Source organism: Seriola aureovittata, chromosome 2 (genome assembly GCF_021018895.1).
Source record: "Seriola aureovittata isolate HTS-2021-v1 ecotype China chromosome 2, ASM2101889v1, whole genome shotgun sequence".
Lineage (NCBI taxonomy): Eukaryota > Metazoa > Chordata > Actinopteri > Carangiformes > Carangidae > Seriola > Seriola aureovittata.
In genome coordinates, this window is record NC_079365.1 from 14,781,092 (window position 1) to 14,808,321 (window position 27,230).

Here is a 27,230-nt window from a genome sequence, read left to right on the forward strand (position 1 = left end):
TGACACAACACAGCTGTAAAACATAAAAAACACAATTTTATTTAAAATGTTAAGAGTAGTGCCAATCAAAATAAATGACAATCATTATACTATTGAGTGCAGTGATATGAAAAAGGAGAAAAGGTAAGTAAAATACGACGGACGGACGGGAAAAAATAGCTCACTCTGGCTTTTATGCTCCTTTTGTGCAATATTAATTTACCCATCTTCTTCAGAAAATGTCACTTCTCTGTGACTATTACACACCACTCCTCCATCAATGTCTCCTCAATCAGCTTGTTCTCCTCTATCGGGACCTCCGGGCATGGGCCTCTTGCGTCTCTTGTTGAGCAGAGGGTTGTTGGACCTGTCCAGGTCTTTGATCTTCACCTGGCTGTAGTCCACACGCAAGGTGGCGAGGGCAGTGGTCATTTCCTCCTGTTGGAAGACAGAGGCATTTTGTGCTGTAAACCTGATGTTTTACTGCCACCTTGTGGTCACATTCTGAAAGCTTAGCATTTAAATAGAACGAGACTCACCTTCACATCTTCCCACAGCTCCTTGTCCTCGGTCAAAACACGTGAGGTGTGAAGGGGTGTTGGAGGGACCACCATTGACTGCTGCAGAATAAAATACATGAGCATCCATGAATACACAGGTGGACGATGATAGGCCTATAGCCACAAGGTTTATAAAGTGTTAACTTACACTAATCCAGGGATGGTTCATGAACTGTCCAATTGTCATCCTTTCATTGGGGTCTGTCTTCAGTAACTGAATGATCAGCTGTTTGGCTGCAGAGGACGTGAAAGAAAACAACCTCAAGCATATGACCCAATAGGTTTTTAGAAACAAAACACCAGTTCTGGGAATAAGTGACAAAAATGAACAAAACTGTTTCCATTACCAAAGCTGCAGACGGTGTTGTGTTGTAAAAGCTATTCAAACAATCAATCAAAATCACATGCCAGAGAAAAAGACGATACTGTGACAGGAATTTTCATTTCTCCAGACAGCAAAAAGACAAACAACATTAGTTCATACCAGCAAATAATTTAGTGGTGACAATTAAGTGAAAATGAAGCAGGATGCCCTGCCTGTTATTTACATCAAGTCACAGATTTTCATCCACATCATTACTCTACGCCCACTTTAATAATGACCCAGCTCAGACACCTTAGATAAATAGTTTGTGTGGTAAATCAAACTTTGTTATGACATCAATGTCATCACCTCTCTCACTCAGAGGTCATGACCACTGAGTGTAACCTGAATAGGAGATCTGTGATACTGTAAATGGAGACTAAGTTCAGGTTGTTTCCCACTGTTTTTAGGCACACGATTAGGTTGTTACAGCATATCATATTTATTCGTGACTTTCATTATTCTGTTTAATTTCACACAAAGTGAGAGCTGAGTTGTAATTAAATTTTGCACAGCTTTTTAACAGTTGTCTTTTTGCTGTTAGATATATATTTTATGTCCAAAGTCTGACCTTCCTCGGACACATCAGCCCACTCAGGGTTGGGGAACTCATACTGGCCCAACCTGATCCTCTGCTTCATGCCCGGAGAGATGGCCTGACCTGTGTTTGAGTAGAACGGAGGAAACCCGCACAGACTAGAAAACAGAAGAGAGGACTATGTTACTTTTGTGTCTTCTTTAACAAATGAGTTGAACATTAATAATCAGTATACCAGAGTCGCTACAAACATTTCAACAGTTAATAGACGCACATGATACTCACAGAATGTACATGATTACGCCCAAAGACCACATGTCACATGATTTGTCATATTTCTCTGGCCCAAGCACTTCTGGGGCTGAATGCACAAACAGATACAGAAAAAAAAACCCAATACAATGACGTGGAGAATGAAAGACACACTCGCACAAAAGCAGGTCAATATGCAGACACACGTGGACAACATGAGAGTGGATGACAGCGACCACATCCAAAGTCTATTCCTATATTTACACTTTTATTCCATTGGCACAAGTCCTTCTACCACATGACAGCAAACACTCACCAACATAATATGGAGTGTAGCAGGGCGTTTGGAGGGAGTTGTGCAGTGTCGTCTCCTTCGCAAAGCCAAAGTCGGTCAGTTTTAGTGTGGCGTTACTCTCCTTGGTGGTGTAGAGCAGGTTTTCTGGCTGTTTTATGAAGGTAAAAAAAATAATTAGAGGTTTAAAACAATATATTTAGCTAGAAATGTGTTTGTGTTACATTCTCTGTGAAAAATGATTTCGACAGCAGCAGTACCTTAACATCTCTGTGAGCAATATCCATGTGGTGGAGGTACTCAATGGCAGTGCCAATGTCATGCATGATCTCTGATGCCTCTGATGGACAGAGATGGCATAGATGTACCAGTACGGGATACAATATAGAGACTCATGGATCTTAAACTGCAAAACATGAACTCCAGCTCACCTCTTTCTGTGAAGGCCTGGTCCCCTCTGGCTTGAATGCGACTGAACAGCTCCCCTCCCTCCATACTGAGACAAGATTAACAAAGGAATCAGAACTGGGGCAGCGACGGGGACTCTTGGCAAATGACCACAGTCCTCCACTGCAATCATGGTTTTATAACAAAGCAAGTCATTGTGCCTCACTATTTACTGTTCAGATGAGTCCAGTCTTCTGAGCCACAGCAGACTCAGATGACTCAAGCAGTAAGGACGCATTAAAGGAAAAATCATGCCAAAAGGCAGAATTTACATCATTGCTGCTATGTTCGTTTTACACTGTAAAGTTAATACAAACACATAAGATGCACATGAGAAGATTCCATGGGCTCAGAGTTTGTTTTTGTTCAAGACAAATGAGACAAATGAGCTTTATCAAGTGCAGCTTATACTGTCGCTGTGAATCAGAAAATGTTTCCAGATTCCAATAAAATGGGCTTCTCTCAAAGGCCATGTGAACTCTTAGCATTAAAAGATGTTGTGTGTGTGTGGAGAACATATTTTTGACTGACTTAGAAAAAGAGTTTAATATTTTAAGACCCTGATATCTTATTTAAAAGCACAGGCTACAGTGTGGAAGAAGAAAAAAGATCACCTCGTTTCGAACTCATATTTACCACAGGAGCATGCAAGACCATGAGAATGCAAACAGAAATGGGTATTGTCTTCTTTAGTGTGTATTAAAAGTGTGTATCAAAATCTATTTGAGATGCATTCTTATACAAGTTGTGAGTTTAAATCGATGTCAGGTAGATCTAGATGCAATCCAGATGTTTAAGATACAAGCTCTGGACAGGGACATGGCATCCTAATAGTTACTCCATTATTCACATACAGTTTGTGGCATCTTTGGGACGTCCGACCTCATTCAGTCTCAGTCTGTCTTTCTGCTGTTCAGCTTAAAAAGATGCTTTTTTCACATTCACAAATTAACACAAAGCTGTTCTACATCATAGAAAAAACATTCTGTTTTACCGCTGAGTTTCCCTCACAGACTCAAAATAAGCAGACAATAAATAACAGTGCTGATAATGCTCACCACTCCATTATGATGAGGAGGCATTTCTTCCCCTTGTGCATGTTCTCATACAGGCTGAGTATTGGGACGATGTGGGGACCTCCAGACACCCGCCAGTGCAGCTCTACCTCCCGTCGGGCTTTAGGAGTATCATACAGAATCTGCTCCAAAGACAGTCAGAATAAAGCAGAACAAAAACATGTGTTAATAAAAAGGTTCTGTTTTAAATATGTCTAAATGCCTCACCTACATCCGTAGATCACAATGTTCAAACTTAGACAAGCCTCATTGATTTTTTTTTTTTTTTGGACATCTTTGCTAAGAAATCAATAAACACACAAAAACATGCCCCAGTGTGAAGTCACTCACTGTGTACAGCACTGTTAATGGCCACTATTAAAGCCATTAATCTGCAGCTGTTTGCTGGGCAGTGATTTCCACTGAGGACATTAAGAGTGAAGACTTTAAGGCTGCATTTAGCAACATCATACTCTATCTTTACAGACGGCATCACAGACATGGGACGAGTATATCCTATTTTCCCAGACATGCAGACCCCAGTCAAAATCCTTATGGATGTTAAAATGCATTTTGAGCACTGGAGTTGGAAGAAGGCTGAGATATGAATGTTTATGACTTTCCAATAAAAGCCTCTGTGCATAAATCACAGCATTACCACTCTTCACATATTATGATACCCTTTTGGTTGTGGGTTACCACCAAGGAAATTCTAGAGGAAACATGCGGAGGCACTCAGGGGGCTGCTCTTCCTGTTTGTATTTTCTTAAGGCTTTGCTGCAACCCTACACTCAGCTCAGTTTGTTCACTTACCAGCTCTGAATGTCTCCCAACATGTATGTCCCATGTTGCCTTTCATAATGACTGTAAATATGAAATACACTGAATATTTAATGTTGAATATATGAGTGAAAAGTTTAGATTTTAACTTTTGTTAAATGTCGCAGGCACAGATGAGTATGTGAAGTATTAACAGCGCAGATCATTGTCCACACAACAATCCTCACAGCAGAGTGGAAACTGTGTTAAAACATCCCAGACAGCACATCACTGTCTGCCAGACACATCCACTGTCTGGGTGCAGCTCAGTTGCCAGTAATCATACAAACTGGAAGTGAACCTGTGACACACACACACACACACACACACACACACACACACACACACACACACACACACACACACACACACACACACACACACACACACACACACACACACACACACACACCTTTAGTGCACATTTCTCTCCCGTCGTCTTGCAATAACATTCCAGCACTTTGCCATTGATTCCCAGCCCGAGGACCTGAGCTGTGATTTTATAGTCATCTGTCACTGCATTTTTCCTAAAATCCAGTTTAGAATAAGCAGGTGGCTGGAGGTCAGTGAGGCCGCAGCCCAGGCTGCTGGAGTCACTGAGGTGCGCTGTCCCGTGCTGCGCAATAATTGGATTTCCCGACTGCTCCTCCTGGTTATGATGCATTTTTTTTTTTTTTTTTTTTTTATATGTAAAAAGCCAACAGTGGTGCAAAGCAAATGTCACCAGGCTCTGCCACAGAAAATATCTAGTGTCATCTTATTCCATCCGCGAATGTCCAGAGGACTTTTGTACTTCCCGACAGAACATCTAGACCCACTTTGGACACTGTACGAGAAAAATGTCGTATGCAATCTATAAAACCTCCCCGGTGTGTACAGAAAAGGGCGGAGGTCCGAAATCGAAACCGTTACATGGGCATAGAGAAATTCAAGGGAGTCCAACTAAACACCGGATTTAAGTGTAGGGATAATAAAACACACTAGACGGCTGAGGGGAAAACAAAATGCTAAAAATTCCTGTTGCTCCAGCCTGGTCCTCATCACGGTTATCTGCCTCTTGCTGCAGGGACACCAACCTCTCCAGCTCCCTTACGTCAGTGCGGAGCGGCTCAAATTCATTCTTCATTCAGTTTTCTTAAAGGAACAACCACGCGTAAAGACGCATGGCTGGGTACCAGCGGATGAGCTCCAAAGTTAGCTCCAGAAATTAATGTCGTAAGGACATGGTCCACGTCCAGTGGCGTGGGAGTGGGAACTTTGTGGTAAGAATCTTGGAAGTGTAAGAGTCGATCACGGGGGATTATGTAAGTGTGGGATGAATGTTGTGGCAACTCGGGCTGGCCCTGCTCGTATCTTTTCTGATTGGCTCTGGTCTCCCCGCCCTCCCGTACCACTGACATGCTTACCATCACACCTCATTTGTTGTTTTTCATTCCAGATGTTTCATTAACACTTTTTTACTTTTAGAAGCACGTGTGGTTTCTCTTTGTCCTCACACCTTTAAGCCATGCTGTGACAACAGACATCAAGTATAACACATTTTAATTTTTAATTTATGCTGTGGATTCGTCAGTTATCTGCCTCAGGCTGCTTGGAAAGATGCTCTTTATTTACCAAAAATGTAACCGGCCAGACATCAAAGTGGGAAATATCAAGCATCTGAGGACAAAATCCAACCTGTTGCTTTGGTGCAGTCAGTTGTGACCAAATGTTGGCTTTGGTACCATTCAGTTTCATATTTAAAAGTAAATGTTTCTTTTTCTACAACATAAAATAAACAAAAGGTGAGTGACTGACATTTTGATCAACTAATCATTTTTGTTCACTATCTACACACAAATGACTCGTATACTGTGTGAGTTGTAATTTATATGGGCGTAGTTTAATTTTCAGCACAAAAAATAAAGAATATATTTTTGCATGTTACATTACTAAAACCAGCACAATATTGTAACCTATTTTGCATTCTGTGTATTCACAGCAAACGACCTGTGTAAGACTATCATCATTAATGTATTAACTAAGGTAGTACTGGCCAAGTGTTTTGCAGTGAGCTGATCTGTCTCTGTGTATAATTTCTAGTAGTCTGCAGTGTGTAAAATCAACGGCCTGATTCACACACATCTGATGAAGTGATTACAGCTGCAGGATTCCTTTGCTGTGTGGTGGCAGCTGGCTGGTACCCTGTGCTTTAGTGCTGGCTAGCCCTGCAGGGCACGGTCCAGCACGTGCTCATCCTGAACAGGAAAGGGCATGGTGACACGCAGCTGCCTGTGCTCCTCCATGGTGCGCTGGATTGTCTCATAGGCATTAGAGTTTCCAGACCAGCAGCGACGAGCCACCTGCAGCGCACAGAAACACACACATTGGTGCCAGTCAGCACTCATCTGCAGTCTAAGCAGATTGTAAATAATGAGCGAGGCTGGAATTAAACAAGCTGCTCTTCTCTCTACACTCTCACCCCATTGGAGACGTCCCAGTTGAGCATCAGACGGGCACGCTTTGCTGCCTCCTCTGAGCCGTCGAGCAGCAAACCAAATCCTCCGTTCATTACCTCGCCCCTGCAGGTAAAGTAAAAATGCAATGACATGGTGATAGGTGAGTATTCAACAAATGGCTTTGGTGAATTATAAAGAACATTTAAATACGGCAATACTCAGCAAGCCTTACCAGCCAACACCACCACCGTTGTGCAGGGCTACCCATGTGGCACCCCTGAATGCATCGCCAACAAAGTTCTGAACTGCCATGTCTGTAAGGAGGAGACATTGTGAGTTCTCTGGTTTATATAAATGAAGAGACACAGAAAAGCTGGGAAAAGGTAAAGGAGCTTGGAAGCCACAAGTCTTAGTCACACCAATTTTCATGTCAGTAGTAACTTGAGACAGATTCTCAGTGGATTCTAGTGCTGTTCTCTAATGTTTGATGGTTCAAATCATTAGTCTCCAGTCTCCACTTTCAGGCCATCAAAATAATTTAGTTCACCTTGCATCTTTGTCCACAGAACAAAACATAAAATTGACAGGCAATGATGAACAGGCAGTCTGGTTTTCAATCATTGGATCAGTGTGATATGAAAATGTAGTTGTACACAGTTAAAACTTGCTTGTTATAGTTTAACTATCACACGCCACAACATGTCTTCTTTTATTTTTGTCCAATTTTATTATGGTGGTGTTCAAAATCAATTAATCTTCAATAGACAAATTGCTTTAGTAAACCGATAAGTAGGATTTAACTTTGGAAAACTCTTGAGTTGCTTACAGCTGTAGTGAAGTGCACCTACCTGCACAGAAGGCGGAGCCATCATAAACGTTAGAGGTCTCTCTAAAGGGACTGTCTGTGCCACTAACATCATGATGGTCTCTGCTGATAACCACAGGAGCCTGAGCGAGAGAAGCAACAAAACACACTGTTGAAAAGCTATTGAAAACTTGATGTCACGAAGAATCTTCTCAGCAGACACTTACTGAAACTCTTCCATCAGCGATAGCCTGGTTGATTGCCAAAGCAATGCAGACTCTTCCTCTCTGGTCAGAGTAGAGGATTCTGGCTTGGGATCCAACAACCTAAACAAACACACAGAGGACGTTGTAGAGTAATCTCTTCATTTGTGTGATTTGCATTGAGAGAGAAAATCAGAGGTATTAGTTGCCCATAAAGTTAAGGACCATTTTGTGTTTTCCAGCCTCTCTGATCCAGCGGATGTTGTCATTGTACTGCTGCCTGATATGATCAGTCACATTGGCACCAATTTCTTCCAGGACAGTAGCAGCAATGTTATCTGTTACAGCAAGATCTTGGGGGTTGCCAGATGTGCACACCCAGCGAAAAGGGCCAAAGCCCAAAGAGAAAATGTCCCTGTGGTAAAGACAGAAGGGGAGCAAGATCACTGGTAATTCATCACAGGAAGAAAATATCCGATTTGATCACAGTTTATTTGTCTGTGTTTTCTACACTTCTATTACAGGATCAGTGCAAGATTTAACAAACAAGAAAATGTCTCACCCCATAATGTGCTGCACATAAGAAGGGTAACGAAATTCTGTTGCTCCTCCGCCAACCTTTTCTACCTCTGCTCCTACATAAAACAATTAACACAACTCTCCTTATTGTTCCGACGTGGACTGAATGATAATAATATTTTTTGTGTGTGATGTATATGACTTACCAGCTCTCTGTGCTTCCAGGAGAAATGCGTTGCCATAGTCCCAGAAGAACATACCAGCATCGGACAGCTTATTGATGGCCTTTATGTGTCGCCTGAGGCTGTGAGAGTATGTAAAACACTGTTTATTTTAACATAATGGACCAATATGTTGCATGAAAATATCCGTAAGAAAGTCTGTTAATTGAACCTTTCTTGGACCATGGTTCGGAAACGGTTAGGATCAGTTGACATAAGCTGGTTTGCCTGGCGGAAGCTCAGCTGGACTGGGTAGTAGCCTCCGTTGTATGGGTTGTGAAGGGAGGTCTGGTCTGAACCCAGATCCACCAGGAGCTCCCCCGTCCTCTCATACTCCAACAGCAGCCTCTCCCTGGTTTCAAAGGTAAGAGTCAAGTAGGACAAAGATCACAGCATTTTGTAAGAAATGGTGGCTCCTTTACTGTATAGCAGGTGCAGACCTCGGTCGAGTTTTCATCTCTTACTCACCACAAGTCTACGATGTTTCCATGGTAACCTAGACTGAGGGGAGTCTTGGATCTCTTGGCCTCTCTGTCAGACACAAAATAAGAACAATTACTGCATGTCACTGTAGACAGGTTCTGTTATGGGATGTATCCATTTGTCTTTTCTGTGGGATCATTTTCATGAATGTGGAGCAAAGATGCTGAACATGTAAACAAGTAACTGCCCTGGTAGCAGCAGTTGAATGTAACTAAGTACAAATTTGAGGTACTTGTACTTTATTTGTGTATATCCACTTCATACTGTTGTACTTTTGTATTCCACATTTCTTTGACTCCTATCGCTACTAGCTGCTTTACAAATGAAGATTTAACATACAAAAGATTTGATGATCTTATAAAATAGGATACAATGGTGTAATTAAACTACGTAAAGGTGTAAAATTATTAGAATTAGAGAGACCCACACATACTAAAGATTATCATATACAAACCCTCAGTAATAAGCATGTATTGACATTTTTTAATAATGATTTGGACATTCATAATTAATCTTTTCCTGTCTATTACCTGATGCATTTAATGCAGTGCTCAATGTTGCTGGTCACCTCCATCAGCCAGCCCTGCTCATGTCTCTTTCTAAGAGGAGCCTCATCTACCTACACACAAAACAGTTTCACACAATCACATTGACGCACAGGAATTCCTCCATTCTTGCTCAGCAGTCAGTATTAACGGGAAATGACCTCTGCAATCACGCCAATGCAGCCAGCGATGACGGCAGCTTTAGCCTGAGCTCCACTCATGCCCCCCAGGCCAGAGGTCACAAAGACACGCCCACTCAAGTCACCAGAGCCCAGGTACCTCCGGCCGGCATTCAGCACAGTCAGCTGCACAGTAAACCAAAAGGAAACAGAAAAAAAAAATATCACAGGGGCTACACCCTACAGGCAACATGTGCACTAATTGTTATGAATATTAGCAGTGATTCTCAACCTTTTACATGTGTGACCCCTTAATACAAATAAAAGTAAAAGATTTTTTTTTATCTCAGTCGGACTTGCTGGTAAAATAAAGGGGGAAAAAAATTAAATAAAAGAAACATCTGCTTGTGACTCTTCTGCACAGGCTGCATATGTTTGAGCTGTGAGGAGTTCATCCAAAGTGTGTGAAGTTCAAAGGCTTGAGGTATTTGTTTGTGTTTGTTATTTGAGACACCTTAATCTTATATCTTCTTAAAGTAATCCATATTTGGCATGAAGAAATACTGAAGTGCTGTGTGCACATCTTAATCTTAATTTCACATACCATAGTGCCATGCACAATCCCTTGGGGGCCAATGTAGCAGTAGCTGCCTGCTGTCATTTGACCGTACCTGAAAATGCACAGCAGAAGAACACAGTTTACATCTGGCACACACCTAATATTATATATTTTCTTATATAATCATTACTCGCCCTAATAACAAATAACAGAGAAACCAACAAACACCAACAAGTAAAAAGGCACCATTAAAACTTACATCGATACGCCGAGAGCAAACATCTTTTCATACTGGTCTCTGGAGGAGTAATTTGGAATAACCTGAGTGAAGCAAGAAAATAATAATTTGTGAACTTGTCATGTATCAAGGCATCAGTTTCTTAAGTCAGATGTGTGTTGTGCATTTACCATGCCATTGGTGATGATGGCACGAGGCGAGGAAGGCAGGCTGGGGAACAGGCCCATGGGATGACCGCTGTACATGACCAAAGTTTGTTCTTCTGTCATCTCACTCAGGTAATGCATCACCAGGCGGAACTGCACCCAAACACACACAAATCATTGGTGTCTATCTGTTTTGGACTCAGACACAAAGAAAACACAAGTAAACTCAAGACTGACCTGGGCCCAGTTGCTAAACACCTGTCCGTTGCCTCCATAGGTGACAAGTTCCTGGGGAAACTGTGAAAAGAAATACAACAAATAAGAGAACTTCGCTCAAGGATTCATCAAGTTTAGCTTTGGTAAGGCAATACAACGTGTGGAGGAAGCTCACCTGAGCAACTGCTGGGTCCAGGTTGTTCATGATCATTAACATTATAGAGGCTGCTTGACGTGTGCGGCAGGGGTACTGATCTATGGGGTAAGCTCTGAGGAAACAGAAGCAAACTGACATCACTACTGTGTAGGGAAAAAGAAACTCGACAATACAACCTTAAGAGTAAATGTAATGTCCCTGTAACCTGTATATCTTCAACAGTTGTTGGAAGATAAGACTTGTTGTTTGTCTGTGTGTGTGCGTGTGTTTTCTTATTTTTTGTTCTGTCATGTAGATCATGCTCTACTGTCGGTGTGTTATCTTGAGTAATTGAATAAAAAAATCGAAAATAAGAATAAATATAAATGTAAACTGTTTGTGTAAAAAGTAATAACTGCCACTATACAGTATCATCGGATTTCTGTTAACTCAACTACTAAACAAAAACCCAGTTCTCAGTCGGGCTCTCGTCACCAGGTTGCCTCACCTCATGTGTAGCGTGGGGCAGAAGCGGTACATGTAGATGTGCCCGTACTGCCGCAGCTCCTGAGCAAATTCAGGTGCAAGTGTTGCGTGATGAGAGGGAGGGAAATAACGCAGGGCATTTCTCAACGCCAACTAGAGGGAAGAGGCATTTACAGTAGGTTAGTGAACACAGTGAAAATAAGTGTTTCAATATCATCACACAGACAGGTTTTACTATTTTTTTAATTCTTCCTAACATACTGTCAGAGCTGGACTGCTCCCTGTATCTCTCTTAATTATTGACTGAAGCCTTTGCTCTCAGTTTGGGCAATCAGTTGACAACCTTAGAGAATAATCAATTTTTTAGGGCAGCTCATGAGCAAACTGTGGTGTTGCAACAACAGTCCATAATGGCATAATGTCAATTGTGCTCACGCATCTGACACAGAGCAATTGTCTGACTTGACAGTGAGCTGCGGCCCCGTTCAGATCACAGATGACTTCATGATGATGTCCACAGGTAGCCTACTTTGTCTTTTTGATTGTTGGGTTCACTGCAGCCCAAAGAGTCTATGTTAAGCGTGTTCCATACCATTGGTCATACAATTTCATTATGAACTTTATTTTTCACAGAAATCATTTCATTGCGTTTAGGTGTGTAAGTACAGCATGCATAAAATGGAATGTAGCTGTTATCAGTGTTATTAGTTACACCTCTGTTTAAGAAGTGTAAATGTCCACCATGAGGTATGTTGTGTGCTTAAAATAATAATAACAATGCGACACCTGTGCTGTCGTCTACACAAAAGTCATCTTATCAAAAGGTGCAGGATATCTGGATCACGGATTTACAAATGATTGTGTAGCAAAGGTGATGACAAATGTTTTGTTAGTGTATTTACTCACTCGCTCCTCCTCTGCTGTGAGGTTTGGGGTCCGGATAGGTGCATGTGGCACACTAGGATCTCTTCCCCGGTTAGGTGGCAGAGGGTCCAGAGGTAAACCACCGCATATCTCCTTTAAATTAGACATCCTGTTGGGTATTTTCTATCACACACTTGAAAACACACCTGGAGACAGAGATCAGGCTGGAGACTGAAGGCAGCTCTCACCTTTACTGCAAATGACCCTCTAAGCAGAGGAAGACTGTGTACTTGTGCAGATTTGAGGGCGACAACTCTTCGCTGTCCAATCCCATTGGCTTTTTAGTTGCCTTTGTCCTTCGCTATCCACCAATGGTACGCGGGGGATAGAAAAGGGTGTTTGGTAATTATTGATCCCTGAGGAAGTTTGAAGTGGCACATGCTTCAGTGGACAAACATCGCCGAAGATCTCTGACCCCTGATGCTTAGACATGTAACTCAGTTAAACAAAAATGAGCGCCAGAACCTTTGGACAGGTCAACAGCTATTATGTAGAATCATTTTATTTCCCTTTTAAGTTTTACTGGTCTACTTACATTACCGAGCATTACCACCGTCGTCAGATGTATCCAATCTTTAACTAATCAAGGCTCATGCAAAAATGCACATTTACAACTCAGTATCATACTTTTTGATGTATGTGCATGTTCAGACTAATGATGTAATTATATAAACAATGTGACATGAATATAGACATTTATCTTCCTAGAAAATATAACAGCTAGCCTACTCTTTCTAAGGGTTTAATTATATTGAGCTACTGACAACATAGCAGATTTTATAGATTGTTATCAGCAACGTAGTAATTTTTGTGTTGTGCAAATTAAAATCCCACATTTATATCAGTATCAAGAAATCCAATGACAGGTATCACTTTTCGTTAATATGTGCATAAATTAATCAATTTACTTACTGTGATATATTGAATATTTTAATCAGAGATAATCAGGCTTACAAATTCAAGATTTTGCACCAAAGAAAGGTGGAATGCACAAACAAAATAAAGTGTTTAACGGTATTGATTAAATTAAATGACAAATTAATACATATTCTTTCCGAAATACCTGAATTCACAGTGCAAACATGTGACACACATTTAATTAACGCAAACCAGATAAAATTTGAAAGGCAGTGACAATGTTTGACCTAAGAGTTTCTTAATCAACTTTTTTATGTTCAGTGCAAAGTTACTCTCTGCTAGATGCTGGTGAGTCCTAATGACACATTTGCTCTCGCTGACAGTCATTGCATGATCAGGCCTGGACAGATGGGAGAGGTTTACAACCAGAACCACATCACAAGAACCATAGGGGTTTCATACAATTTATTATATAACTTTCAACAGTATTTTACTTCAAGTCACTTAAGTTGTCCTATGTTACACACAAGTTGTTCCGATGAGTTCAGCCGAGGTAAAAGTTTTAAAAAGTCTGTTTTTTTTAAATTAGCAGAAGAAATGCAGCCCCATAGGACAGAGGGCACCTGTGGAAACATGCTACTCAAGATTCAACACTGGAGACTTACAACATATTCTTCATCACATTCTTCCCCCCTCTGTGAATTTAGCAACTTTATCAGCAAAATAACTGACATAAACCTTGTGTAACAAATATTGTCCATTTAAATGCTATATATTTTTACACCATAAGAAAAAAGCACAGACATGTGAGAATGAAAAATGAAAAATGTATAAAACACATATAAAGTAAAAAATAAATATTATCCACCTCAGTACGTGTGCTCAGCTTGGTCTTCTGAGCTCTTGATTGAATTACAGATTCCTTAATCTTGTTTTGCCTGCATCCACAGGCCGCACTGAACAACATGAATTTTAACATTCTAGACAGTCATTTTTTCCTGGACCACATTATATTAGTTTTACAAAAGTAAAAGCCCAGCTTAGTCATAAATATTGGTTTAAAGTCCAAGTGAAATTAAACATAATGTTTTTGTCTGGTATAACATTAATCACATCTGTCTTCTGCATTGAGAAAAAATTAGAAGCCAAAATAGAGATTTTGTACTTTTATATTTTTTAGTTTCATGACGATCTTGCATAAAACTATCTGAATAACAGTTTTCGATTCCATGTGATGTCCGTGCATCATTACAAAAATATTTTCATAAAGCAGTAGCCAAAAACTTTGAACAACAACCCACATTAGCTTTCCTTCTTAAGTCTAACTAACTTACAAAGACCTTAGGTGGTTGAACAAGTGGCCAAGCGAACCTTCACCTAGAAGTGCACTGCTAATGTCAGCTTGATGGCTATAAAGCTGGTCAGCTGCAGCACACTAAACAGCACGCTAAATGTGCCTGCAAATAACTTTTCAACCTGTCTGGATGGTGGTGTGAACATTACTCTTCTTTACCACTGCTGACAAAACTGCTTGTAAATTATGGTGTTAGCTTTTTTTCCCTATTTTTTAAACTTCGTCTCTCCCTCCTCTTTTGGTCATTCAGCCCCCGACACGCCCACAGCTGCTAGAGTAAAACAAGTATTTTTGATATTACCCCAAAAACTTTTACCTTCCTTTTAACAATAAAAAACACTTGGGCCTCATTTTTGTCTGCAAGAAAGGATGACTAAATGTGATTTTAAACACTTTAAACACTTGTTCCTCTCATTGTCACTGAGGCTCATTATTAGCTTTCCGCTGAGCTCTCTGTGTTTGGTTGTGTGGTATTAGAGCCTTGCTCCGTGGTAGATGTTGAGTTTGTACCTAGTGTTTCTGGAGATCCAGATTCTTGCGAGGTCTGTTCTTGCGGCACCTTCTCATCTTCCTGTGGGTAGAGCTCTGGGTAACGCTGCATGCACTCCTGCATGGCCCTGAACTGCTCCAAGCATTCAGAGCCCTTCACCTCCTCTTTACTATAGTGGAAACAGGAGAAGGCGTCCTTAAATTCAGTCCCACAGGGACCACTGGCCATCCCACCCAGGCAGGGGCAGTTCCAGTTGATCTCCCCACTGGGAAGAATCAGACCTAGGATTGGAGAGAGGAGGTTTAAGCAGAATACTAAACTTGGGGTTTTTAAAGACCACTAGAGTTACAGTTTTGCCTGAGGACAGGCTGCTTTACAGCTGTTCACCTTGCTCCTCATACGGGTCATTGGGATCTTCCTCTATGAGCTCAGCACTGCTGGGTGTTGCATGATCCTCTTTGGTGACAAAGATAATTCGGTCTTTACCTGTTGTGTAAAATGGAAAAAGAACAATACAAACGTGAATTATGGAGTCTTACACCCTGCACCTCTTCACCCGTTGAACCTCAAATGTATGATAATTAGTACTGAAATGGTTAGTTGATTTATTAGTTAGTTAGTTGAATTATAATTATAATAAATAATTATAACTCTTTACTGCTTTTCTCCAATTTACATAATCAATTTATATTTGTTTGTAAATCTAAACTCAATATCTTTTGGATTGTTTGTTGGACAGAAAGAACATGAAAATGATTATGGTATACCACAAAATAAGAATAAGAGGTAAGAAGTAGAAGAAATGGATCATTAATATGTTTTGCCTGTGTCTGGTGAGTCTAAACTTGTGAATATGACCAGTTCAGTGGTTCAGAAAGTGCTCACATCTTTTACTAAACCACAAACATCAATACAACTGTGTAAGTTATAGTCCTGTACCTGCAGATATATTATCATCCAAATGTACATTAAGTATCAAAAGTTAAAGTAATTATGCTACAGGAAAAACATCACTTATGTGTGTTACACTATTACACTATTACATATTTCATTATTAGATTGTTAATATTGATGCTTCAGTGAAAACTAGTTTTAACCGACCTGGGAGTTGGGCCCTGTGAAACGTGACAGGGGCCCAAAGTAAACACTGCTTTTTTTGTGAGAGGTCATTAGCCAAAAAGGTTGGGAAACACTGTTTTATATGTAACAATTTTGTGTATTTTATAAGTTAAATACTAATCTACAAAGTAACTAATGACTACAGGTGTCAATTAAAGGAAATTGAGTAACAAGTACTGATGTTTCCCTCTGAAACCTAGTTTATAAAACAGTGTAAATACTTAAAGTACAAGAACCTCAAACTGTACTTGAACGCAGTACTTAGGGAAATGAGATACTGTCCACCACTGGACCTTTCATGTTTGACTTATACAAAGACAATCACTCAATAACTGTGACTTTCCAAGGAAACAGTTCTTCAGTCTTCAGGTGAGTTCATTATAACGTTTCTGCATCCTGTTGCTGGTCAAGGTTAAACACTGTGATGGTGACAGCTAACACGTAAACATTTTGACAGTCCGAAATCTCATCTTAGCGAGAAGCTTATTGACATTTAATTAATTTAAAAATGTCTTTATTTTTTTAACCAGACTTTAAACTTCATTGTTCGCCTTTCCGATAAGTTAGCTGGCTAGCACAGTGTAGTTACCTTCCTCTCTGACCGAGCTCATTTCTTCACGCTGGGAAAGATTAAACTCCTCTTTTCTGATTCACTGCACCAGCTGGTTGACCAACGAGGACAACGACTCTTTTTAACGAACAACACAACACATGAAAATATCAGAGGTTTTAGTCTGGCAGCATCAGCGCCACTGTTTCACAACTACCCTTGCTGCAGCATGGACACGACTTCCTCTTCTCTCCTGTTTCCGGTAACACAGACGCTCCGCAGCACATCGCTGCCCCCTAGAGTTCAAATAAATCAAGTGTCTTCTTTTTATGTACGATTTCTCTCTTGCTTTATGATATTTTTTTTATTTCTACACTTTCATATAAAATGAACTTAGTAGCACACATTTTTTTGGGAAAGACGCATTACATTATCAATCGGTTATTCAATACAAAACACAGTATTAACATTCCCAACAAGAGAAAGGAGGAGAAGTGTAATAGAGGGGGATACAAACAATCCACAACAATAAGTGCGACACATACTACTTTTTCAGTCAATTGAAATGTTCTGTTTAGGGTTGCAACTGAATATTTTTTCGATGAATTGTTTCATTTATATAATTCCATGAAATACTGGGGGGAAAAGCCCAGGACAATATCTTCATATCTTTTGTTTGGTCTGACAAACACTGTCTAACAGTCCAATATCCAAAGATACTCACTTTACTGTCATGTGTGATGAAGAAAAGCATCAGACCATCACATGTAAGAAGCTGGAACCAGCAAATATGTGGCATTATTGCTTAAAAATGACTTAAAACAATTATTCAATTATTCTATACAGTTGCCAATTCATTTTCTATTGATCGAGTAAATTATTAATTGAGTAAGTGTTACAGCTGGCTGGTGATTAAAATAAAAATGAATATTGCTATGATACCAAAATCTCCTTTTAGATACTGTGATGATATTTTCTGATCACAGGGTGTTAAGTCACATGACAGAAGGTTGAATAAACTCATTCATCTTATTCAGTCAAATGCCTCTGGTGTTTCACTGACAAGAAATTGTAGTTATTAAGAAATATGTTGTCATGTACTTCACATCACAATATACCGAATTACAAAATGCTTACCAGATAGTGTTTAATTATTGATCAGCCCTGGTAGTAGTTACACCTCATCCCATTGGTACTGGGTCATAAAAGATAAATGTGTGTTCAAAATGTTGTCTATTTCCTGTGCCCAAAATTAAAGTTGCCCTATTACAGTGAGTCTTATAGCACCAGAAAAATACAGAACATGTAAAATTGACATCTTTACAAATCTGAAAAAAAAATCCAAGGATTTTCCTGGGGCATTATTTGACTAAAGCTAATAGCCTCACATCAACAACTATTGACAGTTGAGCAGTGTGAAACATGATCAAAAGACATCAAGATATGTTGGCTTAATACATTAACTGCATCAGCATCAAAGGAGACAAAACTCAATCAAAAACTTAAAGCCTTTCTCCACAATAGTTTTTGAGAATGTTTTTATATAAGTTTGTTCAGAAATGTATTTATTTTTACATATTCAAAAGACTTTATCTTACACTTAAGACAAATTCAAAGTTATTCAATGCATAGCCTATGTACAGAAATCATAATTTGTTGGGTCTGAAATAGTGATTAATGAGAGTATGCTTGGAGCAGACAATTAAAAATCCAAAACAAATATTAGGAAATGGGTAACAAGAATGAACGTGACATTTGAGTTAATACTGCAGCTCCCTGGGAATGCCATACATTAAGACTATGTGGACCCTTTTTGTTTTTTTTGTTGTTGTTTTTTCAGGTTCATATTGAATGACTGTTCACAAAAATAAGATGAACATCAAAAATTTGACAGGTGGACCCCAATGTGAGCTCCGCTTCCTCTTCTTACAAGACCCTGTTCAAATAAAACCTATCACGGGGTCACAAAAATCAGGAAAATATACAATACTGGACTCAGTGCCTGGCAGTTCAGGTCCTGGTCCATTCCTTTACCTGATTGGCAGGTTAACAGAAAAATAAAATAAAGTTGAAAGCAAAAAAAATATAAACTAAGATGACGCCAAGCAGATGGTCGCGTGCTTGTACGCACACAGCTGGCGGTTGACCACCATCTTCCAAGTCAAGTATGCCTGCATACTGAAGCGCTCTCTTGTCAGTCTGAAAAAAGAACCAAACTCCCGCAGGACTTCGTTTCATACACAAAGGAAGCCTTTAAATGAAACTAGGGGAGCTTTAATCTCGAGTCAGTTGGAAAATCTGATGAAGTACAACTGAAATGTCTGTCTTTGTGTTATTTTGGAAGATATGTGGAGGAAGCAACAGGCTGTATAGTCGTACCACCTAAGAACATCGCATTTCAGCTGAGATTCATGAAAAGATTCCTCACACATCCTGAAAGTGGAGAACTGATGATGCAGGCGCTTCACATGGTTGTAAAATAAATGCAAGGTTGGTGATCCTAATAAAAGTTGGTGGACAGTGGGAGGATATTGGCTTTTCTAGAAGAGCAGGGCCCCCATGCTGCCTACTTCGCTCTGTTCTTTCACAAAGATCTCAAAGTACTGATAGATGATGGTGACGGCCAGCAGGATACCGGTACCAGAGCCAATGGCTCCGAGGAAGTCCGCCATCACTGATAAACCACCGATACACAGTCCACCAAAGGCAGCAGCAGTAGGAATGTACCTTGAATACAAAACAGGGAGATACAGATGAATATTAATACGTAGCATTTTACTTTATGATTTTTCAGTTTAAAAGACTGTGAATAGTAAGAACAGTTGAAATTCAAATACATTCATGATGATTGTGGAGCAGAGATTAAAGGAACAGTTTGACGTTTGGGGAAATGCTCGTTCCCTTTCTTGGTCAGAGTGAAATTGACATTGTCTGTCTGTTAAATATGACGCTACAGTCAGCAGCTGGTTAGGGACACACTATCCTAGAAAACATGAATGAGAGTGTTCGACTATTTCTTTAAATGGTGCATATTATAGATCCACACCCGAGTGAGCAATGTGCAGACAACTGAGAAAAACATCAGCAATGACAAAAGGTAATCACATTCTTGAACTGCTGCACTATATTTAATTAGTTTGTAACTTAGTAGCTGACATTTTTGCACTCTGACCCTTTAACAACATACTAAATCTTTATTTGGGTAGAGTAACATTTCAATGGACACGAAATTTTATACAAGAAAAATCAACAGAGATTAAAAGGGATAAATACCATCATTAAGACATCAATAATTTATTCATTTACACCTATACTGGCCTATTGTTTTCGATATATCTCACACTTTCTGATGCTAACAGCTTTGCCTTACTCTCATGACATATTTGGTCAATCACAATTCATTTTGAAAAGCACTTTACAGTGACTGTAAAGTGCTTAAAAAGTAAAAAGTCCAGCGCCAATGGAACATGTGTTGCAGTAAAGTAAGGTGAGGTGATTTAATATGACAATGTGCAGCTTTAGTTATAAGATGGGAGTTATTTGCTTTGTGACCAGACAATTGCCAACAACATTAGATAATGTGAATTCATGATAACAACTTGTAACCATTCTAACCGATAACCTTGTTCTGTGTAAGGTTTGTACGACTAATGGGGTATGTAAATTAAAAGCCAAAAAAAGATCTGTACATGAAAACACTTTTGATTTTACCTGTTCAGTTCATGGACCATTGAGGTTTCTCTGTGTCCCCTCATCACCATCTGCTGCTCCTTCAGCTGTTTCGCCACCTGGATGAGAGTGAAGAACAGAGCTCTAAAGCACAGTCTGTTTCAAATGATCCATTAACACCACCTGCCAGAAAGCAGTTACAACTTACATCTTTAGCAGAGGAGCCAGAGACTTCAATCCAGGTTTTGGAGAAAAAGGCACATGATCCGAGCATGAAGACAATGTAGATGACTGCGTGGACTGGGTCATCTAGAACAGAGCCAAATGATTCTGGGGGGGAGAGGTAGTAACAGAGTCCACCGACAGGATAGGCACGGGCTGGACCACCTGACGAAGTGTCCTGCAAACATGAGAAAATAATGATTACATGCTTGAATGGGCAGACAAATGTTCCTTTATATAGGGAGCTCGACACCCAATAATTTCAAAATAAGGTATATTAACAGTAAGATTGTGTCTTTGATGATGATGATAATCTGAATTATGAAGCATTTATTGAGACTAATGCTTTGAGAAACTGAACAGAAAGTTGTGTGAAAAGCTCAGATTAAATGTATACTTACAGACCAAGTTCCAAGCAGATTAACCAGGAAATTGCCACTGAAGCGTGTGGAGAGCATCTGGGAGATAACGTACAAGTTGGAGACCAAGGCAGACTGCAGGATGATGGGAATGTTGGAGGTGTAGAAGAGCTTGATGGGGTAGGTGTTGTACTGGCCACGGTAGCGAGCTGACTTGATGGGCAGATCCACCCTGAATCCCTGTGAGAAAAGGTGAATGTGCAGGACAGCTGTGAACAACTGAACCATTTATATTTCCTAAACAATTTAAATTCATCCCCTATTTCAAAATTTAAGCAGTTTCGAGTGAAGTCACACAAAAGAAAGGACTGCGACTCACCTGAAAGTATATCACTACAGCAAAGACAAATACTGTGGCGATGAGGTTCATGAGGTTGGGCAGGTTCTGTCTGTAGAAGGCCTCTCTCAGAGCACGCACTTTGTCTGTCCGAGTCGCCAGCAGATGGAAAAGAGCAATGATTGCTCCCTCAAACTCTGTGCCTAAAAACACAAGAAGTCACAAGTATGAGGCATATTTCTGTGGAGTGCAGAAGAGCAACAGGATGGAATTGATCACGGCCGTGGTATTTACCAAAGTCACATATTCACCGACCACTTTGCGGCTTCTTACCTCTTCCAGTGTTCACAGTTGTGGGGCTGAAGGCCTTCCAGACGATCGTCTCGCAGATGTTGGTAGCAATGAACAGTGAGATCCCTGAACCAAGACCATAGCCCTTTTGGAGCAACTCATCCAGCAGCAGCACAATCAGCCCAGCTACAAACAGCTAAAGAAGAACACAACAGATACAGTCATCTGGGAAAGTACTGAGGCAATCATGTGAAATTCTTTCACTGTGCTATAAGTTCACATTTGTTTGGAGAGTCTTTGCTGCTGATGCTTCGCTGCTATATAAGTTAGACAATTTGTTTTCGTAAATTAATTTAATTTAAAAAAAAAAAAAGGGTGTATGCCCTTTTCAGGTCAGCACCTACAGTTACAATGGAAAGTATTTTACTTTGTAAATAATCTTAACAAACCTGTTGGTCATTTAATTATAATGCCCATCCACCCATCCATTAGCTATACTGTTGATCCTTTGGGGATTGTGGGGGAGCTAAAGCCAATACCAACTGACAATGGGCAAGATTATAACCAATGGAGAGTCACTATTTGAATTTTACATCTTGACATGATGATATGTTTTTGTGAGATACTCTGAAATGACTTTGGCGCAGCTCTCTGCAAAACGGCGTTTAACAGTGGCGTCAGTATCACACCCATTATTTCAAAGACAATTATATGTTGAATAATTACTAGTTTATATATGTAGGGGATATACCTGTGATAATAAACAAGTCTAATCTAATCTAAGTTAAACTGACCCAAGGTAACACAGAGCCTAATTTTAGAAACAGAGGAGAATGTAGTCAAAATCTATCTATTAGTTTGTTCTATTTTTTTATGTTGTGTTTCCACATCATGTAAGTGCATACTCAAAGCCAGTTACAATGACAGAGCATATCTTTTTAGTCAAATTACACAACTGGTTATTCCAAATCTGAGGTTTGGTTTTCCTGTTCTCACCTGAATGATGATGAGCAGACAGATTCCAGCGCCCATCTCTGAGGGATCTCCATACATGCCAGTCATCACATATACGATGGCCTGGCCGATTGTGATGATCATTCCAAACACTGAAAATCATCAACAGGGGTTTGAGAATCTATTGACTTCATTTTAAATTCTAATCAAGTATTTACAAATCACAGCCTGATGAGTGTACTCACATTTCTGAGCTCCATTGAAAAGGGCTCTGTCCTTTGGTGTGTCTCCAACTTCAATGATCTTTGCTCCAGCCAGCAGCTGCATTATCAGGCCTGAGGTGACAATAGGCGAGATACCGAGCTCCATCAGCGTACCTGGAGGTAGATATTTAAGTTAGTTATACCAGCAGGAGGGCAGGCATGTATTTAATCTGTATTATATGCAGTTCTTAGCTAGACAAATACCTCTGTTTGAGGCTAGAATTACTCTCATCCAGTAGAACGGATCTGCAGAGTCTGAGGACATGATGCCAAAGAGAGGGATCTGGAGGAAAACAGTGTTCACACGGTGTGAGATATTTTCCAGTTATGCATGAATTTATTACTTACTAATACTACTATTACTACTTAATTACTACTTAAAGCTTCAGTGCAGTAGGAGACCTCTGTGTAAGTACTGAGTATGCCTGAGGAGGCAGGCATTAGTGACTTGAATTTGATTTGGGCTGCCATTGGTTGCCAGTGTAGGTCAATGAGTAGCGGTATGACATGTGCCTTTTTAGGTTGACTGAAGACCAGACAGGCTGCTGCATTCTGGACCGTCTATAAGGGTTTCATGATTTTTTATGATATCAGTTTTCTTTTTGCAGTCTGCCTTGCTGCTAAATTTGACCCTGATTCCACTGCCTTGCTGACTGTACATTGTACCTTGGCATATGACAAAACTTTGAACTGCGGCAGCATCACTTACACTCTAAACATAAAATACAATGATATAATCATTTTTTGTAAAAAACAAAGAAAAAAAAACAACTGAAACATAAAATACAACAATATAACTATATTATAAAAATATCCCAATGATAATATTGTATATTCCACTATTTGGGGTAGATTGTATTGAGATATTACAATTTGGATAAAGCCCCAGCCTATGTATAGTATTTCAGTTTAGATAGTTTGACTATTATGCAGACATGGATGGCTGAGCAGATATCATACTAACACTATGCAGTCCTAATTACACTGCACGAAGTTAAGTACACCATGATTATTGAATTAGTCGATAGATCGATCAGCAGAAAATGAATCAGTAAGTCATTTTATCAAGTAAAAGCACCAAACATTCTCTAGTTGCAAGTTAAGATAAGATAGGAAGAGTGCTTCTCTCCGTTTCCTATCTCCCTAAATGGACTTCTTCTTTTGGCTGATAGAATCAATATAAAAATTTAAGGCATATCATGATGGCCAGTGCTCAAATTATAAGATGTATTGGACACAACATGATTAATAAAAAATAATCCATAGATGAATGAATAAGATAAATTATAGTTAACCATAGTCATAATTCTGCCAAAGACTTAGTGGTGACATTACAGTACTAGGTTATAGCAGTCAATCTGATGAATCACTTTGCTGATTTTTAAAAAAAAAATTGCATAAACATCACAAAACAAAGATGACTGGAGGAAGAGATTATGTGAAAATACACACAGTAATTAATAGTGACACTTACCTGGCAACACACCAGGAAAATGAAGAGAGTGATGGCAGTCCATAATACCTTTTCTCTGAATTGGATCTGTTGGTCAAGCACATTTTGATTTTAACATTTAAACACATTTTGAGGTTTAGCTGGCAGCCAAAGCAAAGCCGGCATAGTTTATTTATTACCATATACAAATGTACGTGTACAATGGGGACGTAATCAAAAAAATACACACCTTTCTCTCGGGTTTTTGGATTTCTGGCAACACTGCACAGAATGGCTTTATGACCTCCAGGAATTTGACTGGAAACAAGCAAACATGAGTGTTAAAGCGAGTTAACTGGAAATAATAGCTGGTCCTCAGTGGGACGTGGCAGTGAATGGGGGGCGGACTTAAGGCAGATTTGAATTTACAATAACCAAAACCAAACTGATTTCATGTTAAACTAGATATTCAGTATCACGATGCTTCCAGCTATTTTGCTCATCCGTTGATATTTCCATTGTCGCGTGTCTCCTGAGAGGAGCGAGGAGTTGATTTAGGTCTAGCAGGCTGAAGACAACACCGGCAGTGTTATGCGTCGTCATCACTAGACTGTCAATGTCTTTGAATGAGTGGCTAACAAGTTAGCTTACAAGATGTTTCTAGCCGACAAGAAACAACACAACGCTTCTAAAATCCCACTACAACCAAGGAATTCAACTTGTTAAAAAACTACCTAGCTTTAATTGAATCCACAAAGGACTTCCGATCAGAAAGGGCTCATAATAGTTATTAAGCAACTGCCAAATAGCTAGCAAGCGACGTAAGCTAGCCGCATGCTATCAACGGCAGCGCTCACACCGTTAGCTCACTAAGTTATCAAAACGGTTAACAGTGTTTTGCATATTGTTACTCTGGCTCCAGATAGCAGTCTCACACAAGTGAAGCTCAGAAGAGATACTCACTGCCCATGATGTCTCAACAGTCCGCCGGTGTGCTCCTCTACTGGGTAAATCTGGCCAGAGTCAGTCTCACTACTGAGCTGCCGGGAGGAGAGGAGGAGGAGAAACTTTAGAGACACGTCACCACTACAGACACGAAGCCTTTAAACGATTTAAAGACACATACAGTTTTAATAAAATAAAATAAAATAAAATAAAATAAAACAATCATATCTCTTTTCGTTATTTGTGCAGCGGTGGAAAAGTATTCAGATTATTTACTTAAGTAAAAGTAAATACCATAATGTTAATTGTACTTTGTTTCAAAAAAACTGTAAAAATTACAAAGTACAGATGTTTTGCAGAAAAATGTAGCAAAACTAAAGAAGTCATTGTACAGACGTGGTCGGTTTACCCTCCTAGAGGCCCCATTCTTCTTCTTAAGGTACTGTTGACTCCTACTTTACACTGTAGTACTCTACATCTGAGGTGACTAGTTAATAAATCAATTAGTCGATTGACAGAAAATTGACCAGCAACAATTTGATAACTGATTTATCTTTAAGTCATTTTATTATAGGCTTACAGGTTTATCAGTTTCTCAGGTGTGAATATTTGGTATTTTCCCACTGTTCTACAATAATATGCACAACATGTCCACTTGGGCCTTTCTGTGGGTATTTCTCACTATTTTCTTTTTATCAAAGAAAACAACTGTCAGTTGTATTGATGATGAAAACAATTGTTGGTTGCTTCTTTACAGCTCTCCTATGATGGAAAAACACTACTTTGTCTGAGGTTTTCTGAATCTTAAAGTTCCTCTCCAGACATGTTTTAAACTATGTAAAAATACTCTGTAATGATTGAAATTTAGTTAAACATGGTTTTGAAAAAACAAATTAAACTTGTGACACGCCCATCACTGCTGCTTGCACTTGGATGACAGGTGACAGAGCAGAGTGTATCAAGATGGTTATAGTGGAGGAAACATTGGACGGACTCAGCCACACGTTTGAGCCTCAGTCAGACCCAGACTCAGGAGTTTGTTGAAGAGTGAGGAGTTTGTTAGTTGTGCTCCAAAACTGGCCACTAGAAGACATATCAGAATGGTAAACGTAATTGTTTGTTCATGTTGTTTGTTAGCTTGTAACTGGCAGTGGCCTGAGACAGTGTTAGTGGCTGTACTAATGCAAAGTCTGGCTCTTGGTACTGACAAGGTTTTGGTCACCAGTGAGAGAGCTGTGCGTATCAATATGGTTAGCGTTAGAGGAAACATTTGAGAGACTCGGTTACACATTTGAGCCTAAGTCAGACCCAGACTCAGATGAGGAGTTTTATTTATTTATTTATTTTTTTATGATATTTCTTTACTTTACTGAAGTCAAATTTTTAATGCAGGACCTGATCAGATTTCTTTATAAAGTATTTCCACTTTGACCTAAGTAAAGGATCTGACACCAGACCATTACTGAAATAAAAGGGAAGGTACCAGTAGCGGCTGAATTATTAAATTTTTTTCCAGAGTAATCATTTCTTTAAGAAGCTACACTTTGGTGAAAAAAATCTACTCTGATGAACAGGTATTTACTCCTCCATTATTCCTCCCTGTGTGTGTGCAGGCATGTCTCCACCAGAGAGCAGCAGTAACCTGAAAAAAATCAGGCTCAGGAAATGCAGGCTGGTGAAGACACTTTAAAGTGAGCTTCTCTAAAGCCAGCCTGACTGTTAACAAAGGCAGAACCACACACATCCATAACAGGTTCACTTCACAATGCTTTACTGTGCAAGAGCCCTGCAACAAATCCTTGAGTTGTCAAGATGATCATATTCAATTTTTATGTTTGAGAGATGCTGACTGATAAAATAATAATACTAACAGGTATCACAAACTTGAACCAATAACCAAAGAAGCAGAGCAGTAAGATTAACGCAGGGCTAAAGGTCTGAGAGTGAGAAAAATGATAAGAATATTTTTGCCCAGGAAATGTCTCAGTCTCAGTGTGTTATAGCGAAATAGATTTATGATGTGGAGATATGCTGCAATTACTG

General features: G+C 39.7%; 4 protein-coding genes across 4 annotated transcripts; all 4 read right to left on the reverse strand.

Annotated features, from left to right (window-relative positions):
• Nucleotides 1-16: 16 nt before the first annotated feature.
• LOC130177565 (MAP kinase-activated protein kinase 2-like) lies at nucleotides 17-5,558 on the reverse strand. Its single transcript, XM_056389434.1, has 10 exons — nucleotides 4,719-5,558; nucleotides 3,491-3,630; nucleotides 2,417-2,481; nucleotides 2,246-2,325; nucleotides 2,010-2,136; nucleotides 1,727-1,802; nucleotides 1,475-1,599; nucleotides 688-773; nucleotides 519-599; nucleotides 17-417 (listed from the first exon to the last, which is right to left on the reverse strand). The coding sequence occupies exons 1-10, from the start codon at nucleotides 4,968-4,970 to the stop codon at nucleotides 268-270; spliced, it is 1,182 nt and encodes a 393-aa protein (XP_056245409.1). The 5' UTR covers nucleotides 4,971-5,558; the 3' UTR covers nucleotides 17-267.
• A 608-nt stretch (nucleotides 5,559-6,166) lies between these two features.
• Nucleotides 6,167-12,548, reverse strand: uroc1 (urocanate hydratase 1). Its single transcript, XM_056389380.1, has 19 exons — nucleotides 12,327-12,548; nucleotides 11,443-11,573; nucleotides 10,974-11,067; nucleotides 10,820-10,879; nucleotides 10,607-10,735; nucleotides 10,458-10,519; nucleotides 10,244-10,310; nucleotides 9,682-9,825; nucleotides 9,506-9,594; nucleotides 8,961-9,023; nucleotides 8,665-8,844; nucleotides 8,478-8,575; nucleotides 8,315-8,387; nucleotides 7,978-8,167; nucleotides 7,777-7,875; nucleotides 7,593-7,692; nucleotides 6,977-7,058; nucleotides 6,768-6,867; nucleotides 6,167-6,648 (listed from the first exon to the last, which is right to left on the reverse strand). The coding sequence occupies exons 1-19, from the start codon at nucleotides 12,450-12,452 to the stop codon at nucleotides 6,508-6,510; spliced, it is 2,028 nt and encodes a 675-aa protein (XP_056245355.1). The 5' UTR covers nucleotides 12,453-12,548; the 3' UTR covers nucleotides 6,167-6,507.
• Nucleotides 12,549-13,260: 712 nt separating this feature from the next.
• On the reverse strand, nucleotides 13,261-18,087 carry chchd4b (coiled-coil-helix-coiled-coil-helix domain containing 4b). The gene is made up of 3 exons (XM_056389483.1): nucleotides 16,755-18,087; nucleotides 15,434-15,532; nucleotides 13,261-15,327 (listed from the first exon to the last, which is right to left on the reverse strand). The coding sequence occupies exons 1-3, from the start codon at nucleotides 16,774-16,776 to the stop codon at nucleotides 14,990-14,992; spliced, it is 459 nt and encodes a 152-aa protein (XP_056245458.1). The 5' UTR covers nucleotides 16,777-18,087; the 3' UTR covers nucleotides 13,261-14,989.
• A 149-nt stretch (nucleotides 18,088-18,236) lies between these two features.
• On the reverse strand, nucleotides 18,237-25,288 carry sec61a1a (SEC61 translocon subunit alpha 1a). The gene is made up of 12 exons (XM_056389391.1): nucleotides 25,206-25,288; nucleotides 24,493-24,560; nucleotides 24,285-24,350; nucleotides 23,015-23,093; nucleotides 22,793-22,924; nucleotides 22,590-22,699; nucleotides 21,636-21,789; nucleotides 21,345-21,505; nucleotides 21,008-21,205; nucleotides 20,593-20,784; nucleotides 20,427-20,503; nucleotides 18,237-19,442 (listed from the first exon to the last, which is right to left on the reverse strand). Exons 1-12 carry the CDS (start codon nucleotides 25,210-25,212, stop codon nucleotides 19,256-19,258), a joined length of 1,431 nt encoding a protein of 476 aa, XP_056245366.1. The 5' UTR covers nucleotides 25,213-25,288; the 3' UTR covers nucleotides 18,237-19,255.
• Between the last annotated feature and the right edge of the window lie 1,942 nt (nucleotides 25,289-27,230).

What these genes read in the sequence shown, in the direction of transcription:
- uroc1 (XM_056389380.1), bottom strand. Translation starts at nt 12,452, where the DNA reads ATGTCTAATTTAAAGGAGATATGCGGTGGTTTACCTCTGGACCCTCTG. An exon ending in GCATTGGCGTGATTGCAGAG is followed by an intron (nt 9,595 to 9,681) that starts GTCATTTCCCGT and finishes TTTTGTGTGTAG; the next exon opens with GTAGATGAGGCTCCTCTTAG. An exon ending in TCGCTGATGGAAGAGTTTCA is followed by an intron (nt 7,693 to 7,776) that starts GTAAGTGTCTGC and finishes TCTCTCGCTCAG; the next exon opens with GCTCCTGTGGTTATCAGCAG.
- LOC130177565 (XM_056389434.1), bottom strand. Translation starts at nt 4,970, where the DNA reads ATGCATCATAACCAGGAGGAGCAGTCGGGAAATCCAATTATTGCGCAG. An exon ending in GAGAGAAATGTGCACTAAAG is followed by an intron (nt 3,631 to 4,718) that starts GTGTGTGTGTGT and finishes TCTTTGGAGCAG; the next exon opens with ATTCTGTATGATACTCCTAA. An exon ending in AGCTGTGGGAAGATGTGAAG is followed by an intron (nt 418 to 518) that starts GTGAGTCTCGTT and finishes GTCTTCCAACAG; the next exon opens with GAGGAAATGACCACTGCCCT.
- sec61a1a (XM_056389391.1), bottom strand. An exon ending in ATCTGCTTGGAACTTGGTCT is followed by an intron (nt 20,785 to 21,007) that starts GTAAGTATACAT and finishes TCATGTTTGCAG; the next exon opens with GACACTTCGTCAGGTGGTCC. An exon ending in ATGGTCCATGAACTGAACAG is followed by an intron (nt 19,443 to 20,426) that starts GTAAAATCAAAA and finishes TTTGTATTCAAG; the next exon opens with GTACATTCCTACTGCTGCTG.
- chchd4b (XM_056389483.1), bottom strand. Translation starts at nt 16,776, where the DNA reads ATGAGCTCGGTCAGAGAGGAAG. An exon ending in GAGCTCGGTCAGAGAGGAAG is followed by an intron (nt 15,533 to 16,754) that starts GTAACTACACTG and finishes TTTACACAACAG; the next exon opens with GTAAAGACCGAATTATCTTT. An exon ending in TGACCCGTATGAGGAGCAAG is followed by an intron (nt 15,328 to 15,433) that starts GTGAACAGCTGT and finishes CTCCAATCCTAG; the next exon opens with GTCTGATTCTTCCCAGTGGG.